At 47.9% G+C, this 17,706-nt stretch overlaps 1 protein-coding gene and 1 pseudogene across 1 annotated transcript; one reads left to right on the forward strand and one right to left on the reverse strand.

Annotated features, from left to right (window-relative positions):
* The first annotated feature begins 1,914 nt into the window (after positions 1–1,914).
* On the forward strand, positions 1,915–2,529 carry LOC123114601 (uncharacterized). The gene is made up of 2 exons (XM_044536090.1): positions 1,915–2,094; positions 2,177–2,529. The coding sequence occupies exons 1-2, from the start codon at positions 1,920–1,922 to the stop codon at positions 2,527–2,529; spliced, it is 528 nt and encodes a 175-aa protein (XP_044392025.1). The 5' UTR covers positions 1,915–1,919.
* Positions 2,530–15,380: 12,851 nt separating this feature from the next.
* On the reverse strand, positions 15,381–17,190 carry LOC123115568 (wall-associated receptor kinase 5-like; annotated as a pseudogene).
* Between the last annotated feature and the right edge of the window lie 516 nt (positions 17,191–17,706).

Raw genomic sequence — 17,706 nt, forward strand, 5'->3', positions numbered from 1 at the left:
GAGGAGCTCCCTCCAATGTGAGGATCCAGGATATGCATGTGTAGTGGACGATGATGGCGAGCGCGAGCGCGAGCGCGATCGAGGTACGCGAGGGCACGGCGGATGCAGAGGTGGCGGCCTGGGAGCAGCAGCGCCAGCGCGGCCGCGGCCGCCTGAGACGCAGCGCAGGGCAGCATCCCGGTAATGTCCGTCGGCTGGACGCACTGCATGAACATGATGGATCAATCGGTCGGAATGCCAAGCATCTATTAATACGTAACGTAGACGGATGGTAGTTAGTTATTACCATGTCGCAGGGGACGTGGTGGAAGGCGAGGGCGCAGGAGGCGAGGAAGGCGCAAGCGGTGAGGAAAGCCCAAGCGCTGACCAGCCGGACAGCATCCGGGACCGGGATCTTCTTCTTCTTCTTGGCCATGGTCTCGCCGTCCATGGTGGATCCAAGCTAGCTAGCTAGCTAGGACAAGAGCACAAGATCAGTTCATTTATTTTTTGCGGGAGAAATCATTTCGAAAGGAAAGAAGGAGGATATATAGAGGTTTCCAACATTGGATGGAGACGTCGAAAGCCAAAGTTAGTAGGAAGAGGGGAGTACGTGACTCACCGTCGCTGGACAAACGGATGCTGAAGGCGTACGTGCTTCCCTGATCCCTACATATATGCGAGCGACAGGGTCGATCGTCTTGGAGCTTTTTAACAAGCCGAGGCGATTCGAGCGAGACAAAGCCAAGCAAAGCGATGCCGTGTGGGCCCGCCTCAGCACCCACCACGTGTCCAGCCTCAACCTTTTACAGGTCATCCATTATGTTCTTTCATTATAAACCCATTTAGTACTATTTACCACTCCATATTATGAGGCGGAGGGAGTATCTTCTTTGTCTTTTTCAGGCTACTCCCTCCATTTTTTTTAAAGGGCACAGCTCAAAAAACTCTGGGACCAAGGTGCCTAGTAATTGGACGAAAATCGTGGACGTGGGACGTGATATTAGCATCGGGAGTTAAGGTTTGCGCCTAACTAATCGCGTTAAAACCGCTTAGTAACCCCCACGGCCAATCAGCGAGCCATCTCCTCGCATGCACTGGTGGAGCCAATTCCAGCCGCGATTTCCTTTCTTTCTTCTTCTTCCCGCACTCGTTCCTTTCTCCCCGCTCAGTTTCCCTCAAAAACGCGAGTGAAAATTTCATCTCCGATCAAAAACTCGCGCCGATCTTCCCCGCTGCCAAATTGTAAACGAAATTTTCACCGATCAATAGTTCCCGCCGATCTTCCAGCCGGTGCTCTCTTTATGTATGTGTGCAGATGGAGGCACACGAACAGACATCGGTCTGCATCTCTCCTCCATCTCACTCCAATGGCGCCGCCACAGCTAGGGGGATCAGATCGCCGGCCTCCTCCTCTTGGCCTTCATGGGCTTTCACGGGTGGCTTTCCAACCTAGATCGCCGCCACCAGGAGCAGTTCCTCCTCCTCTTCCTCTTGGTCTCACTGGACGTGCGTCGATGCCAGCTTTCTCCATTGGCACCGCTCGCTCGGAGCCGCATCCTCCTCCAACGACATTGCCTCGATGGCGTGTCGGCCTCGCACGCCCGTCTCGTCCTCCGGCACCTAACGAGGCCGGTTCCTCGAACTGGAGTGTCTCCATTGGCGGAGCCGTGGCAGTAGCGGAGAGATGGTAAGATCTTCGTTCGTGGGGTTTTGCCTCGTCAATGGTGGCGGCGGGATCTCGTTCGACAGTGGCAGCAGTGAGTCCATGGGCTTCACTTTCAGTTCTGACGCCGGTGGCATACGGATCAGAGATGGATCCTCCCGTGCTGCCACCATAGAAGGTAAACCCTAAACCCTAGTTGTAGATCATGTACTCATAGTTTTTTGTAGTTTTAGATTATCATGTACCCTAAACCCTTGTCTGCTGTCACGTGTGCATGATCAAAGGAACTGGGTTCGGCCTTGCTGGACAGAATGGGCAGGAGATGACCAACGGAGACACTCCAACAATTGGCTACCGAGGGGTTGGATACAACCCAAATTTTGCCCATGCCGACGAATACCCTCCTAGTCAAGAGCATGTTCAAATCCAAAAAGAACCTATCGATTTGAGTAAGCACCTTTTGATCATATTTGTGTGTTTCAGTAATATTCAATATTTTTCATGTCAAATTATTCTGTCCAATGCATTTAGATGTTATGTCGAACAAGGAGACAAGAACGCACTACCGTACAGATGATAAGCGACACATATATTCTGAGATCCTTGCCCGTAATGGTGGGGGTAATAGGTTGAAGCATGGAGTTTCTAAAGTTGTTGCACTAGCTTGTGAATGTCCAAGGAGAATAGTGCAAAGGGTATGGCAGCAGGCTAAAAATGGTGGAGGCATTACAGGGGTAAAAAACAATCGGAAGCTCAAATCAGGAAGGAAAAAGATAAATTTAAACATAGATGCATTGGAGGCCATCCCACCTGGAGAGAGAACAACATTAGAACAAGTTGCTGGACATCTAAACTTGTCAACTACCACTGTTTGGAGGAGGTGAGAGTTCTACTACTGAATTGTTGTCAAATTTCTACATGTCAACATTCCTTTATTTTATGGATTTCTAAATGATAGGTTGAAGATGAAGGAAATTCGACGAATAACAAGTGAATTGAAGCCCGCCTTGACTGATGCAAACCAAAGGGCTCGTCTAGAGTATGCTCTTAGGCATCTTGAACCATGTAGCATAACATCCCTAGGTGGTATTAATCCCACATTTAGGGCTGATATGGATGTGGTTCATATAGATGAGAACTGGTTTTATCGCACGCGGAAGACCCAGAACATGTATTTGAGTCATAGAGAGGAGGCACCACACCGGGAATGTAAAAATAAAGCCACATTCAGAAAATTATCTTCTTGTCCGCAATGGCCAGACCAAGGTATGATGCTCAAGGCAATTGTGTGTTTGATGGCAAGATAGGGGTTTGGGCTTACACAGATTGGGTGCAAGCTAAAAAGAGAAGTCAGAATAGGTTGGTACTTGCACATTATTCACTACTTTGTGCTAAAAAAAATTGTGCACATTATTCACTACTTTGTGCTATGTTTGAGTATATTTGTTTCTATATCCATAGGCTGAGGGGGCATGGGAGCTGAAGCCTGCAGATATAGTGGACATGGAGAAAAGTCGGGAGTACTTAGTGAAATACGTACTGCCGGCTATAAAGGAGAAGTGGCCTGAGAGCGATAGATGGAATACCATCTACGTACAGCAGGACAATGCTAAGACTCATATAAAACCAGATGATCCACTTTTTTTAGGAAGCTGCTAGGGGTGGTTGGGATATTAGGATGATATACCAACCACCTAATTCTCCTGACACAAACATATTAGATCTTGGTTGGTTTGCCTCAATTCAAGCAATGTTCCATAGAAAGATGCCCAAGACCCTAGCCGAGATTGTCCAAAAGGTATTGCACTGATTAGATCTTGGTTGGTATTCTTTTTATGTTCTATGTGATATATACTTATTTGTGTATGAACTGTTTTGAGTTTTTCATGTCGTGTGTCATAGAAAGGGAGATGGGGCTTAAAGATCTACAAAATTCAGCATGATCCTTGTTAAAAAGAAGGTTGTTGACGATTGATGTCATGTCTTTACTAAGGCATAAAATGGCGAGGCAGCATGTGCTATCCAACTCCACAAGCTTTTATTAAGGCATAAATCGATGAGACATCATGTGCTATTCAATCACACAAACTTTTACTAAGGCATAAAGTGGTGAGACATCATGTGCTATCCAACCCCGCAATTTTTTACTAAGGCATAAAGTGGTGAGGCATCATGTGCTATCCAACCCCGCAAGTTTTTACCAAGGCATAAACTGATAAGGCATCATGTGCTATCCAACCACACAAGTTTTTGCTAAGGCATCATGTGATATCCAACCCCGCAAATTTCTATTAAGGCATAAAGTGGTGAGGTATCATGTGATATCCAACCCCGCAAGTTTTTAGTAAGGCATAAAGTTATGAGGCATCATGTGCTCTAAGCCCCCAAGTTTTTAGTAAGGCAAAAAGTTATGAGGCATCATGTGCTCCAACCCCGTAAGTTTTTAGTAAGGCATAAAGTGATGAGGCATCATGTGCTCCAAGCCCCCAAGTTTTTAGTAAGGCATAAAGTGATGAGGCATCATGTGCTCCAACCCCGCAAGTTTTTAATAAGACATAAAGTGATGAAGCATCATGTGTTATCCATCCCCGCAGGTTTTCAAGGCATCATAATCCTCTAGTGAGCTCTCTATCCTTCCACACTTTTTCTAATTCCTAGACGGGGACAACAAACCCGAACCATTTTCTGTGGCTTTTCCTTCTTTTTCTTAAATTTGGAAAGTAAATGGATTTTTTCTTCTTTTCCTTTAATCTGGCAAGAGACCCGCTCGTTTGCACCAATCAACTTTGCTCTAAAAAGCAACACTTGACCAGATGTTGTTGGACTAGCCGAGCCAGGGCCTACATGGCCAGTTAGTTCCATTAAGAATGTGTGACAGTCATTGTTTAATTTGTTCTGAGCATATGAAAAGACAAATTTTAACATGGTCCCTCTTACCTCCTCTTTTTACATGTGAGGTAAGAAGGTAAGAGTTAATCGAGCCATTCATTAATGAGATCAACATCTAAGATCATATGAAAAATTAATCGACCAAAAATCTGAAACTCTCATCACATGAGACATGTCGACATCCAGCAAGAAAATCAAGAACCTAGCAAATTAACCCCTTGCATATGATCTGAAGAAAAAAATCAATGGAGCAAACTGAAGTAACATTCCCCAGCAACCCGGGCTCGCCAGAGGCCAACGGCGGTGACAGAGGCGCGCAAGACAGCATAGCAGATGGACGACATCAGCGTGATGGGGCGCGGTCTGCAGGCGTTGGCTATCTGCGGCGGCTCGGGGAGTTGTGCCACACCATCGCCGCCGTCTCCAGTCTCGCCGGCCGGCTCCCCTTCACGCACTCCTGTGGCCACCCCCCTTCCGGCGTCGGCACTATGGGGCCCCTACACTGCGGCTGCAATTTCTCTGCTGTGCATGGCCGCACCGCCCCCTGAAGTGAGCCGCATGGCACCCCCGGTGGCAAACCAGTCAACGCCCCCTGCTGCCAGCCCAAGCCTCGCCGGTGATGCTGCTGCCACGACTGGCTCAGGGAAACTTGAGCGCTTCTTAGCCTCGATCGTCGAAGAACCACCGGCAGCTCTGCTCCCCATCCCTGTCGCCAAGCCGGCAAAGGGCAAGGGGATCAACCTCTCCTCGCCATGCAGGAGCGGCAGGATCGCGCAGAAGAAATCAAAGGAGAGGATGCAAGGCAGAGTTGCCGTCCAGGAGCTGCTGGCTCGCGCCTGCGGCCTACTCGACCCGGAGGCCCAACTCGATCAGGATGCTCAGGGCGCCTACTCGACTCTGTTTAACACCCCCTTGGCAGCGTCTGTGATCCAGGCAATTGAAGCCCTCGCCAAGCATGTCAAGGTGGCCACAACCAAGACTGGAAAGAAGAAAACCACCACCAAGGGAGTCCCCAACATCGTTGATGTTTAGCTCATGTTGCTGTAGTTCGCCTGTGTGTGTTCAAGGTGTAGTTTGGGTCTGCAGCGGTGCGTCCGCTGCCTGTTTCCGTGCTCCTCGTCGCTTATGTGTTGAGCTACGACTATCTTCGTCAGCGTTTCAGAATTTACATCTCCTCCTGCTCCAGCGTCTGCTCTTCAACGCCTCTTCTTTTTGCGTGATGCTCGTCTCCCTTTATGGCACAACATAATGTCAACTTGGTCTGTTGGAACGTGCGCGGCCTCAACTCCCCTGCCCGTCGCGACGCGGTGCGCGACACCGTCCGCGATTGCAAAGCCACAATTGTGTGTCTTCAGGAGACCAAGCTTGAGATTGTCGACGATGTGTTGATCACTAGCATGTTAGGCCCTTTCTTCGCCGCCAACTACTTCACCCTTCCGGCTGTTGGCTCTAGGGGGGGAATGATAATGGCTGTCTCGGATATTTTCTTCAAGCTGTCGGACTTCCATGCTACACCGGGATCAATATCCGCAACTATCACCATGTTGGCCAAGGGCACTCAATGGACCCTCTCCTGTGTCTACGGCCCCCAAGGAGAGCAAGAGAAGCTGCTCTTCATCAATGAGCTCAGGGGCCTAAAAATTTTAGTCAAGCCGAGCTGGCTAATTCTTGGTGATTTCAACCTTTTGACCAAAGCGGCTGACAAGAACAACCGAAACATCAATCGACGCCTTATTGGCAGTTTCCGTGGCGCTCTCGACCACCTACAGCTAAAAGAGATCTGGTTGTCTGGACGCAAGTTCACTTGGTCAAATGCTCAAGACACCCCGGTGCTAACAAAGATCGACCATTTCTTCCATACCGATGATTGGGACTTGCTTTTTCCCAATGCGCATCTCTAGGCCATCTCCTCTGCTTGTTCGGATCATGCCCCGCTTTTTCTCCAGGGGGACAACGAGGTGCGCCACAAGCCATCTATCAAGTTTGAGGAGTTCTGGCTTCGCCTCCCGGGCTTCAAAGATACTGTCGCCGCGGCCTGGGACCGGCCGGTCCATGCGACCAACCCCATCCGGAGGATCCACATCAAGTTATCCCGGACAACAAAGGCTCTAAAGAAATGGCAGTGTGAGAGTGTGGGGGTTTTAAAAACCCAGATAGCGATTGCAAAGGAGGTCATCTGGAGACTGGACTTGGCTGAGGAGGGTAGGCCTCTCTCCCCTGCGGAGCAGGAGTTGCAGCGAAGGATGAATCTTTCCTATCTCGGCCTTCTTTCCTTCCAAAAAATCAAGCTACGACAGCGTTCCCGCCTCACTCGTATTAGGCTTTGTGATGTCAACTCCAAGTTCTTCCATGCCAAGGTGAATGGCCGCAGACGAAAGAACTACATTCAGATGCTCCAGATGGATAATGGAGTTGCGGTCACGACTGAAGGCAAGGAAGATGTGCTTTTCTCGCACTTCCAGAGCCACCTTGGAACGCAGACGCCCAGGACCAAGAGGCTCATTTGGGACAACCTGGGTCTGCACGTGCATGACCTATCAGACCTGGAAGCCCCTTTTGACGAGAGCGAGATCAAAGACGTGATATTTTCGCTTCCTTCCGTCAAGACACCAGGCCCTAATGGTTTCATTGGTGCTTTTTTCAAGACTTGTTGGGAAATAATCAAGCTGGATGTCGTCGAGGCAATTTTTCAACTTGCAAACCTTCGGGGAAACTGCACTTCTCTCGTCAACTCGTCTAACATCATTCTGTTGCCCAAGAAAGTTGATGCTAGGGCTGTTGGGGACTACAGGCCAATCAGCCTCATCCACAGTCTTTCCAAGATTTTCTCCAAGCTCCTGGCCAACAGGCTAGCCCCGGTTCTGCCTACTCTTGTATCTAAGTGCCAGAGTGCTTTCGTCCAAAAGCGTTCCATCCACGACAACTTCATGCATGTTCAGAACCTAATCAAGGACCTACACCGCCGAAACATCCCAGGACTTTTCCTCAAGCTTGATATATCGAAGGCTTTTGACTCCGTCAATTGGGCTTTCCTTCTTGAGGTTCTTCAGCGCATGGGGTTTGGCCAACGTTGGCGGGACTGGATTTGCATGACCCTGGCATACTCATCAGCTAGGATCCTTCTGAATGGAAACCCGGGCAAGCCGTTCAGGCACGCACAGGGCCTGCGTTAGGGAGACCCGGTGTCGCCGATGCTTTTCATTCTGGCAATAGACCCGTTGCAACAGATTCTCCATCTCGCCTCTGAGCAGGGCATCCTCAAGCCCATCCGCGCTCGTTCCGCCAGATGTAGAATCTCTCTCTTTGCGGATGATGCAGGCATCTTTGCCAACCCTGATAAGGAGGAGCTGTGGGCGATCTCGGCCATACTGAAAGCCTTTGGGGAGGCTAGTGGCCTAATCACGAACATGTCAAAGACCGAGGTTTTTCCGATACGATGCGGGGACTTTGACCTACAGGACATACTCACCGTCTTCCCCGCCAAGATTGCCAGCTTCCCAGGACGCTACCTCGGACTTCCATTGCACTATCGTCGGCTCCGGAGGGTTGACCTCCAACCTTTCATCGACAAGATTGCGGGTAGACTGTCGGGTTGGAAAGGAAAGCTACTAAATAAGCCCGGTAGGGTCGCTCTGGCTCAATCAGTTCTAACAGCTATGGAGACTTTCCACATCACCGCTCTCAGCCTGCCAAAATGGATCCTGCGAAAAGTTGAGAAGATCATTCGCGGGTTTCTATGGCAGAAAGAGGATCAAACGCAAACTTCTGGAGGGCACTCCCTCGTTAACTGGAAGACCGTCTGTCGTCCAAGGAGGTTGGGCGGCCTGGGAATCGCTGACCTTGACCATTTTGGCCGCGCCCTCCGCCTTCGCTGGCCCTGGATACAATGGACGGACCCAGAGAGGCCATGGGTGGGCACTGACCTGCCATGCGACCAGGCTGATATGAACCTTTTTCGCGCAAGCACAACCATAACTTTGGGAGATGGCCGCAAGGAACTTTTCTGGCATGACAACTGGAGTGGAAGGGGCCCTCTAACGCTACTTGCGCCGGAGCTTTACAAAATAGCTTCAAGAAAAAATAGGACCGTGCATTAGGAGTTGACAAATGAAAACTGGATCAAAGCAGTCGCTAGCCTTCGATCCCTGCAACAACTGGGGGAATTTGTCACTCTTTGGGGATGGATTAGCCAGACAGTTATGTTGCCAGATCAAGATGACACAATCTCCTGGAACCTGACCACAAATGGAGCCTACTCTTCCGCATCGGCCTATGCGGCGCAGTTCTTTGGCTCACACCCAAGATTTGACTCTTCAAAGGTCTGGTCTGCGCACGCTGAGCCCAAGTGCAAATTCTTTGCGTGGCTAGTCCTGCATGGTAGAATCCTCACCGCAGATATGTTGGCTATTCGTGGCTGGCCACATGACCCAAGGTGTCAGCTATGTCTTCAGCAGCCAGAAACGACAACCCATCTTTACAAGGACTGTCCCTTCGCGGTCGCGGTTTGAAACCAGGTAAACACCTGGACAAACGAGGGTCTCGCCATCTCAGGTTTCTTGCCCGAGCCAGGCATTGTTTCCGACTGGTGGGACAAGATGCTAGTAGATGAGCCTTCCCAAGTGCGGATACGGAAGAGCGGGAGGATCATCTACACAATTTGGGCTATCTGGAAAGAGAGAAACAGACGCGTTTTCACAGGACAACGGATGACTCATCGCGAGGTTGCTCTACTAGCTTTCGAAAACATAAAGCAACGGGATATGGCTTTCGTTGGGGCCTTGCCATCTGTCGGCATAGGCTGAGTATGTGCTGGGTTTTACATGGTTCATGCTTATGGGCCATTTTTTTTGGTTTTTGCAACGTTCCCTAAAAACGTGCGCCCCCCTGTAAATTGCGCTTCTGTTTTCCTTCTATAAGAAAAGGCAGTGCTCCTGCTGGTTCCTCAAAAAAAAAACTGAAGTAACAAAGAACCTGCAGGTCAGGCCATAGCAGGACACAAACATGATAATCACCGTAGGTTCATGAGTCAAAACCAAAATGTTCACGATGTCAAAAAATGTCCGTGATTTCCAAAAATGCGAGCCAATTTGGATATTTATGAACATTTTTTGAATTTGACAAACATTTGTAAAAATTATGGTGAACAATTTTGAATAAGATGAACATTTTTTTCAAAAAGAACTGGATGAACAAAATTTGATTTTTTTTGATTTTTTTTAGAAATTAATTAACAAATTTCACAAATCAACCAATGAAAAGATCATCTGTAGTCCGATCATCTGGGGAAAGGATCATCATAGATTATACTCCCTCCATTCCTAAATATATGTCATTTTAGACATTTTAAATGGACTACAACATATGGATGTATGTATACATGTTTTAGAGTGTAGATTCACTTATTTTTCTCTATATGTGGTCACTTGTTGTAATCTCTAGAAAGACTTATATTTGGGAACAGAGGGAGTAGAAAAAAAAACAAGATCATCTCATCTGAACCCCTATGAACCTAGCTTATAGTTATGTTCTACATAGATTGAACGGTCGTGGATTAATAGGTTTAATAGGTCTACCGGATCGAAGAGGCTAGCATTTTCTAATTAATGTAGGACTTTTAAATATATTTCTCTATGTTTGACCCGTATTGTGCTTTTTGTGAAAAATTGAATTCAAATTTATCAAATCATGACCAGAGTATAATTCAAATTCATTTAAATTTTAAATTTCATTTGAAAATTTTCTGAAATAAACTGAGATGTTACAGAATAAATAATAAAATGATCTGAAATTTCACTTAAAATTGCATCATAACATGTATGTGAAACATTTATCTGAAACTGTGAATTTTTTTAAATAACTTATCTATTTTTTAAAAAATCTTTAATTTTGTGAATGTTGAACATTTTTTTGTATAAACGAATCCACCAAACTTATAATTTAAATGTGTACATAAGATTGCAAATTGATAGTAATACAATCTGCTTCTGCTGCACTAAACACCTGATGGCTGAGATACAAGGGCAACGAATAGATTGTCAAAAATAGATAGTTGGGAAATGGAAAATAGATCCATGCACCGGAATATATAGCAGAATTAGCACTTGTTAAACAACAGACAGAAGCAACTTTGCACTTTTTGCAGCCAAAATGAAGAGCGCGCTGTTGTACATGCATCAATGTATTCTGAACGTTCTTCTCTGCACTTCCTTTCCTTGTCTGAAAAACACATGCATGCATAAGAGCGAGATTACAGGCTAAAGCCAGCATATATTCTGAAGTTGATCAATCATGCATGTACACAGTGTGAGCATATATACCAAACTGAAGCACACAGAGAATCAGCTAGCAGACTAAAACATCACAGGATCGTCTGCTTTATATCTTTTTTTATTTTTTGACGATAAAACTATTTCAGAAGTCGAAACCAAACGGTGGAACACTACATCCAGTTCGTCAACACTCAATACCTTATCTCGATCGACCCTTACATCATGCATAAGATAGAATCATAGAACTACTCGTCAGTCAGTCAGTCATCATCAGTGCCTGAGTGCCTCATCTAAAGAGCTGAACTAATCGGTCCTCAATCCTCCTCACCTCCCAAGAAGAGGGCCAGGAAGCTGGCAGAGTCGCCCGCCATGAAGACGATGGTCCAGTAGATCTTGACGGTGTGGTCGGTCTCGGCAGCCATCATGGAAAATGTGGACGACGATGGTGAGCACGAGCGCGAGGTCCGCGAGGGCACTGCGGACGTAGAGGTGGCGGCCTGGGAGCAGCAGCGCCAGCGCCGCCACGGCCGCCTGAGTCGCAGCGCAGTACACCATCCCGGTAATGTCCGTCGACTGGACGCACTGCATGAACATGATGGATATGGATCGGTCGAAGCATCCAAGGGGTTATAGTATTAGTACGTACGTAGACGGGTCGTAGTACATATGTACCAGGTCGCACGGGACGTGGTAGCAGGCGAGGGCGAAGGAGGCGAGGAAGACGCAAGCGGTGAAGAGCGCCCAAGCGCTGACCATCCGGGCAGCATCCGGGACCGGGATCTTCTTCTTGCGCATGGTCTCGCCCTCGACGTCCATGCTGGATCCAACCTAGCTAGCTCTAGCCTCTAGGACAAGAGCACAAGATTAGTTTAATTTTATTTTATTTTTGCGGGAGAAATCATTTCAAAAGGAAAGAAGGAGGATAGAGGTTTCCAACATTTGATGGAGACGTCGAAAGACAAAGTTAAGAGGTAGAGGGGAGTGACTCACTGTCGCTGGACAAACGAAACGGATGCTGAAGGCGTGCTTCCCGGATCCTATGCCAACGACAGGGTCGATCATCTTGGAGCTTTTTAACAAGCCGAGGCGATTCGAGCGAGACAAAGCGAAGCAAAGCGATGCCGTGGGCCCACCTCAGCACCCACCACGTGTCCAGCCTCAACTTTTTACAAGCCATCAATTAAGTTCTTTTATTACAGACCCAATTACTATTCATTACTCAAATGGGGCGGAGGGAGTATCTTCTTTGTCATTTTCAGGCTAGAAAGGGAGATGGGGCTTCAAAGGTCTACAAAATTCAGCATGATCCTTATTAATTAAAAAGAAGGTTGTTGACGATTGATGACATGTCTCTTTAAGGCATAAAGTGGTGAGGCATCATGTGCTATCCAACTCCGCAAATTTTTGCTAAGACATAAAGTGGTGAGGCATCATGTGCTATCCAACCACACAAGTTTTTACTAAGGCATAAAGTGATGAGGCATCATGTGCTATCCAACCCGCAAGTTTTTAATAAGGCACAAAGTGATGAGGCATCATGTGCTATCGAACCACGCAAGTTTTTAATAAGGCATAAAGTGATGAAGCACCATGTGCTATCCATCACCGCAAGTTTTCAAGGCATCATCATCCTCTAGTGAGCTTTCTATCCTTCCACACTTTTTCTAATTCCTAGACAGGACAACAAACCCGAACCATTTTCTTTAGTTTTTTCTTTAATTTGGAGAGTAAATGGTTGACCAGATGTTGTTGGACTAGCCGAGCCAGGGCCTACATGGCCAGTTAGTTGTGTTAAGAATGTGTGCCAGCACTGTTTAATTTGTTCTGAGCGTATGAAAAAATAACCGAACAAAAATTTGAAACTCTCAACACATGAGACATGTCGACCCAGAAAGAAAATCAAGAACCTAGCAAATTAACCCCTCGCATATGATCTGAAGAAAGAAAAAATCGATGGAGCAAACGGAAGTAACAAAGAACCTGCAGGTCAAGCCATCACAGGACGCAAACATGATGATCACCGTAGGTTCGTGAGTCAAAACCAAAAAGGGGAGTATCAAATATTTTCAGTTAGCTTCATCCCCCGTATAACAATTGCTCTGCATAGCCCATAATGCAAAACAAAGAATATGCAGATAATAATGATGACCACAACAAACAGAAGTACACATAGATACTGCAGATCAAACCATCACAATATCATCTGCATTGTCGATCATCTGGGGAAAGGATCATCATAGATTATTCAAAAAAGAAAGAAAAAAAAGGGATCATCTGCTAACTCACTTTAGTACCTCTTAACAGAACAAGCACAAAATGATCGCTGCAGCGAGTTTGGGGCATCCTATGCAGTTCAAACACAAATGCGGTTCAAACTTCAACAGAATCTTACCAGCAGAACGACATTCCCATGCATGCACGGCAAGATTCAGAGCAAAAGTTGGAAGTAATCTAGAAGCAGTCTGAGCCATCTTAAACTGTACTGATGCATGCATGAACGAAATTAGCACAAGCAAGACCAAAAGTTCAGCAAACAATCACTGTAATTAAGCAGAGATCTCTAGACCAATAAGAACAGAGCAACCAGATCCATCAAATTCAAACCAAAATTCATTCAAGCTGTACTGGATAAGGAACCACACATTCGGTACCACAAAATGTCATCAGAAGTGGAAAGGAACACACATTGCTCATCACGACATCCATAGGACTGCCCAATCTCTCATCCAAACCCTTATGAACTAAAAGAATTCCAAATCTCTATTATCCAAAGACTGCCGAATCTCTCATCTGAACCACTACGAACTACTCCAGTAAATGATTTGGATCTGCTCCAGAGAAGGTCTTGGACATTATCAGACATGGTTGTAGACGCTAATTATTTAGTAATACAAGAATTATTTCAAAAAAAAAGTAAGAACTTGTGTGGCATTTTTTTCGTCGAAGCTGCACACAGACACATGTATATGTACTCCTAGCTACACCTGTATTGCTGTCAAAAAAATGAAAAGCAAGAAGAAGAAAAGCTACACCTATATTAGAAAAGAAGCCCATTATTCTTAACAGCATTTTTTTTAGAAAAGGAGGAATCACCCCCGGCCTCTGCATCCGGGTGATGCATGCGGCCATATTATTTATTATTCACAAAGACCTTACAAAGTAATACAACAGTAAGCCCGAGGCCACCATCTAGACGACACCTGTCGCTACTCCTATCCCCTTGATGAAAGCGTGCCGAATGTCCGGGCCAAATACCAAACAGACATCGCACGAAAGCCTAACATCTAACGCCGGATGCCCCATCCAGGCCACATAGGCGGGACTGGGTAACACTCCAGTCCGGCGCACTCTCAGTGAGTACCACACGCACACACTGCAAAGGGCCGTCACCTCCATCTTCCCTCGATCCATCCTCAAAGCATGTACTGACGCATCGACCTTGTCAGGCCTCTCTGCCATCGACGCCACCACGACGCCAGACAACGTCGACCTCCTGCGCGTGTCCCTCACCACACATCTGACGCCAAGCCTCCACTGCTCCATGCCGTCGAGAACCGCCGCCATGGATATGTAGAAGGAAACACCGCTCCACCGAAGCTGCCATCCGCGGGTCCCTCGAGCCCGAGTGCATCTCCAAGGATGCCGCCCCCAAGGGGGTAACGACACATGAATGCCGCCGTCATCCGATCAACTGATCTAGGGTTTCCCCTGGAGGTATTGGGTGGGGTTGGAAGCTTCACCTCGATGATGCCTTCATGAAGGAAACGATGATAAGAGCATCGTCATCACCGGCTCCGGCAAATGACCGAAGACCAAGTTTTCACCCGGATCCATTTCAAGAAATCCACCCGACAACCTGTGCACTGTCTCGACCGCCTTCAAAGCCCCAGATCTAGCCTCCTAGATCCGGCGACCAACCGCGACAGCAGTGCCACCGTAGGAGCCCTGGCGCACCAGCCACTCTGAATGTGCCACCATTGGAGCCTGGGAGGAGGGCTCCCACCCCACCTCGCCAACTGCGAGAGCCGCCGGGATGAATCCCGCACGCTCATCACCGTCTCTGATCTGAACCAATCCGTGGCCAAACCACGAGATCGCCGATGCAGATCCGCCTTGGATAAGGACTACACCACGCCATGCCGCCGCGGGAAGCCTGAGCTTCACTCGCCGCCACCTTCCAGGGCCGCCGCCCCGGGATCCAGCCGCCGCCGACAAGACGCGCCGCCCACGTGCAGCAGGCCGGAGCAGCCCCCCCGATCCAGATCTGGACCGAGAAGCTGACCACGGCCGCCCCACGCCGGCACGCCCCGCCTGGCCACGAATCTGCAGCCAGCCAGCATATCATATATTATTTTCCTTGTATTCTTTTTCTAATGAGTTGATTTTCGTTTACATTTAGAAAAAGAACAGGTAGTATACCTGAATTCATGTCTCCAGCTTCACCGTTTCTTTGTACTTGACTGAAGTATATGATCTGCACGTATATTGTCCAAAGCTATAAATAAGTTCAAAAATAAATATTTTTGTCTAGTTACATCTCTCAGACACAGGGATGAAGTGTACAGACGACAAAACACCTATATGTCCCGCACCAGTTTGCACATCTCCAAGCTTCCGTCTGTCATCTCGTCCAAAGGAAGAATTACAGATGACGGCCATATTCCATAGTTGCTATCAAACTCACAACCGTTTTCGCCAGCACCGGAAGCATGTATCTGGTGTCTCCAAAGCACCCGCAGCCGCTCCGCGACTTCCTTCATCGTCAGTCTGTCCTCCCCTCTCACACTCAGGCAGTCAACAGTGAGGATGACAAGCTTCTCGACGACCACCATGGCCGCATCATCATCTGTGATCTCAGAATCCAGCATTGTTTGGTGCTTGTTTTGGCGAAACATAAGGAGAAAATTATGGGACAATGATCTCTTCTCGCTGGAGTTGTAATCAGTGTATAGAGCTTTCTTTCTCGTCAACAGCTCGAGGAGAACGACCCTAAAGCTGTAGACATCGCTCTTGTCACTGAGGAGGTGGCTCATGAAGCTCTCGGGGTCGAGGTAGCCAAGGGTTCTCTGGACAAGCATGATGAACTCACTTTCATCCATGGACTTGAGCGCCGATGCCCCAAAGTCCGCAACCTTGGCATCATGCTGATCATCCAATAGAATGTTGGAACATTTGACATCCCCATGTAGAATCGTGCGAGATGTTGATGAGTGCAAGTACGCAAGAGCTTCTGTTGATTGTGTTGCAATCTTCAGGCGGAGATCGAATGGAATTGGTGAAGGATTGTGATCAGGACTGCCGTGAAGAAGATCATACAGCGTCCCGTTGGCGACGAACTCGTAGACCAACATTGGGACATCTATGTCCAGGCAACAGCCAAGTAACCTCACGATGTTCCGGTGGTTGATCTGCGACAAGATTATGATTATCATTTACAAACTCGTCCCTGTAGCTATCGTTGATTACTTTGGACTTCTTTATGGCAACCTCTCTGAGGTCATCCAAGGTACCCCTGTAGACCATTCCATGACCGCCGCATCCAAGAACTCGATCTTCGTTGTAGTTATCAGTGGCTATCCTGATCTCTTTTTCTGTGAGTATGCAAACAGTATCGACGTATAATCTGAGCCCTCCAGTTCACGATGATAGGTGCACCATTCTTCGCCCTCTCATTGATGAACCCAAGCTTGCCGACAAGGTCACGGCGCCGGAAGCTGTACCACCCGACCTCGGCGACCATGGCGTAGAAGCATATGGGTTGAATCCCCACACACTGCTACTGTTAGTCGAGAAGGCCAGCCCGATGGCGGCGAGGTTGGTCGGGATGGACACCTCACAGCAGCCTGTCCTGGTGCGCGGCGATCCATCTTCTGACGCACCGCTGGCACCATCACAGTAAGAATAGCAGCCAGCGAGGTACTGACTTCTGACCCCACGGAAACCGCTAACAACCCCCATGGTGTTGCAGCCAATGACCGTGAAGCGGTTCCGTCCAGGGGATGGGATGAACGGTGTGTCCTGCAGGCTGAACCACACAGTATCGTTGTTGGTGGCCGATACTACGGCACTTGATGTGAAGCAGATGTAGCTGACCGGGATGAGCATCCGGATCTCACCATGCTCCCGTGAGATATCAACGACGTCAACAGCTATGTCGGCCGGGCCCCCCGCCGTTGGCCGTGGCGGGTGAGAGGCGTTTTTACAGTCAAGATTGAAGAAGCTGTTGAGGCTGACTGCGGAGCATTGAGCCCCGACACCAAAGGGGTAAGGGATGAGCACATCGCCACACTTGTCAGGGCAGCCTGGCAGCGCCAGCGACATGGTGCCACCCATGGCGGGTGCCAATGCCATCACCAAGAAGACAATTAGTTCTAGAAAGAACACTAGGACCAGTATTGGATGCATGGCTCGCGCCATCACTTGCTTAATTTGGAGACTTTGTGTGAGTGTGCCGACTGCAGAGCCCCTGAGCTTTTCCTTATATGAAATGAATTGTGCCTTGCCATATAGTGTAGTGGACTCCTATAAACGCGTACAAATGTCAGCATCTGATGTGTGCGGTGCATGGATGAATAATTGTTCGAATCCCAACTCCCAAGTAAACTCTAAATGCAAGTTGCAGCGTAATAATTGATACCTCCAACTCTTCTTCTTTTTTTAAATGAGGTGATGTATGAATGCTAAAACGGTTTAGCTAGATGGTAGTTGGTTATTTCTCATATTCAAGTATTAATCTCACTCTCACCCCATGTAAAGTCTACTACAAGTTTCTTAAAATGGCTCCAGCGGGCAGGAGGTGCGGCCGCTCGTCTGCCACACGCTCCTACTAACCGTGCTCCTATGGATGCCCAGAGATCAAACGCAGGTAGGTAGCAGAAAACATAAAGTTGTATTCCGAGAGCC

This window comes from Triticum aestivum, chromosome 5B (genome assembly GCF_018294505.1).
Source record: "Triticum aestivum cultivar Chinese Spring chromosome 5B, IWGSC CS RefSeq v2.1, whole genome shotgun sequence".
NCBI lineage: Eukaryota > Viridiplantae > Streptophyta > Magnoliopsida > Poales > Poaceae > Triticum > Triticum aestivum.

What these genes read in the sequence shown, in the direction of transcription:
- LOC123114601 (XM_044536090.1), top strand. Translation starts at nt 1,920, where the DNA reads ATGATCAAAGGAACTGGGTTCGGCCTTGCTGGACAGAATGGGCAGGAG. An exon ending in AAAAGAACCTATCGATTTGA is followed by an intron (nt 2,095 to 2,176) that starts GTAAGCACCTTT and finishes CAATGCATTTAG; the next exon opens with ATGTTATGTCGAACAAGGAG.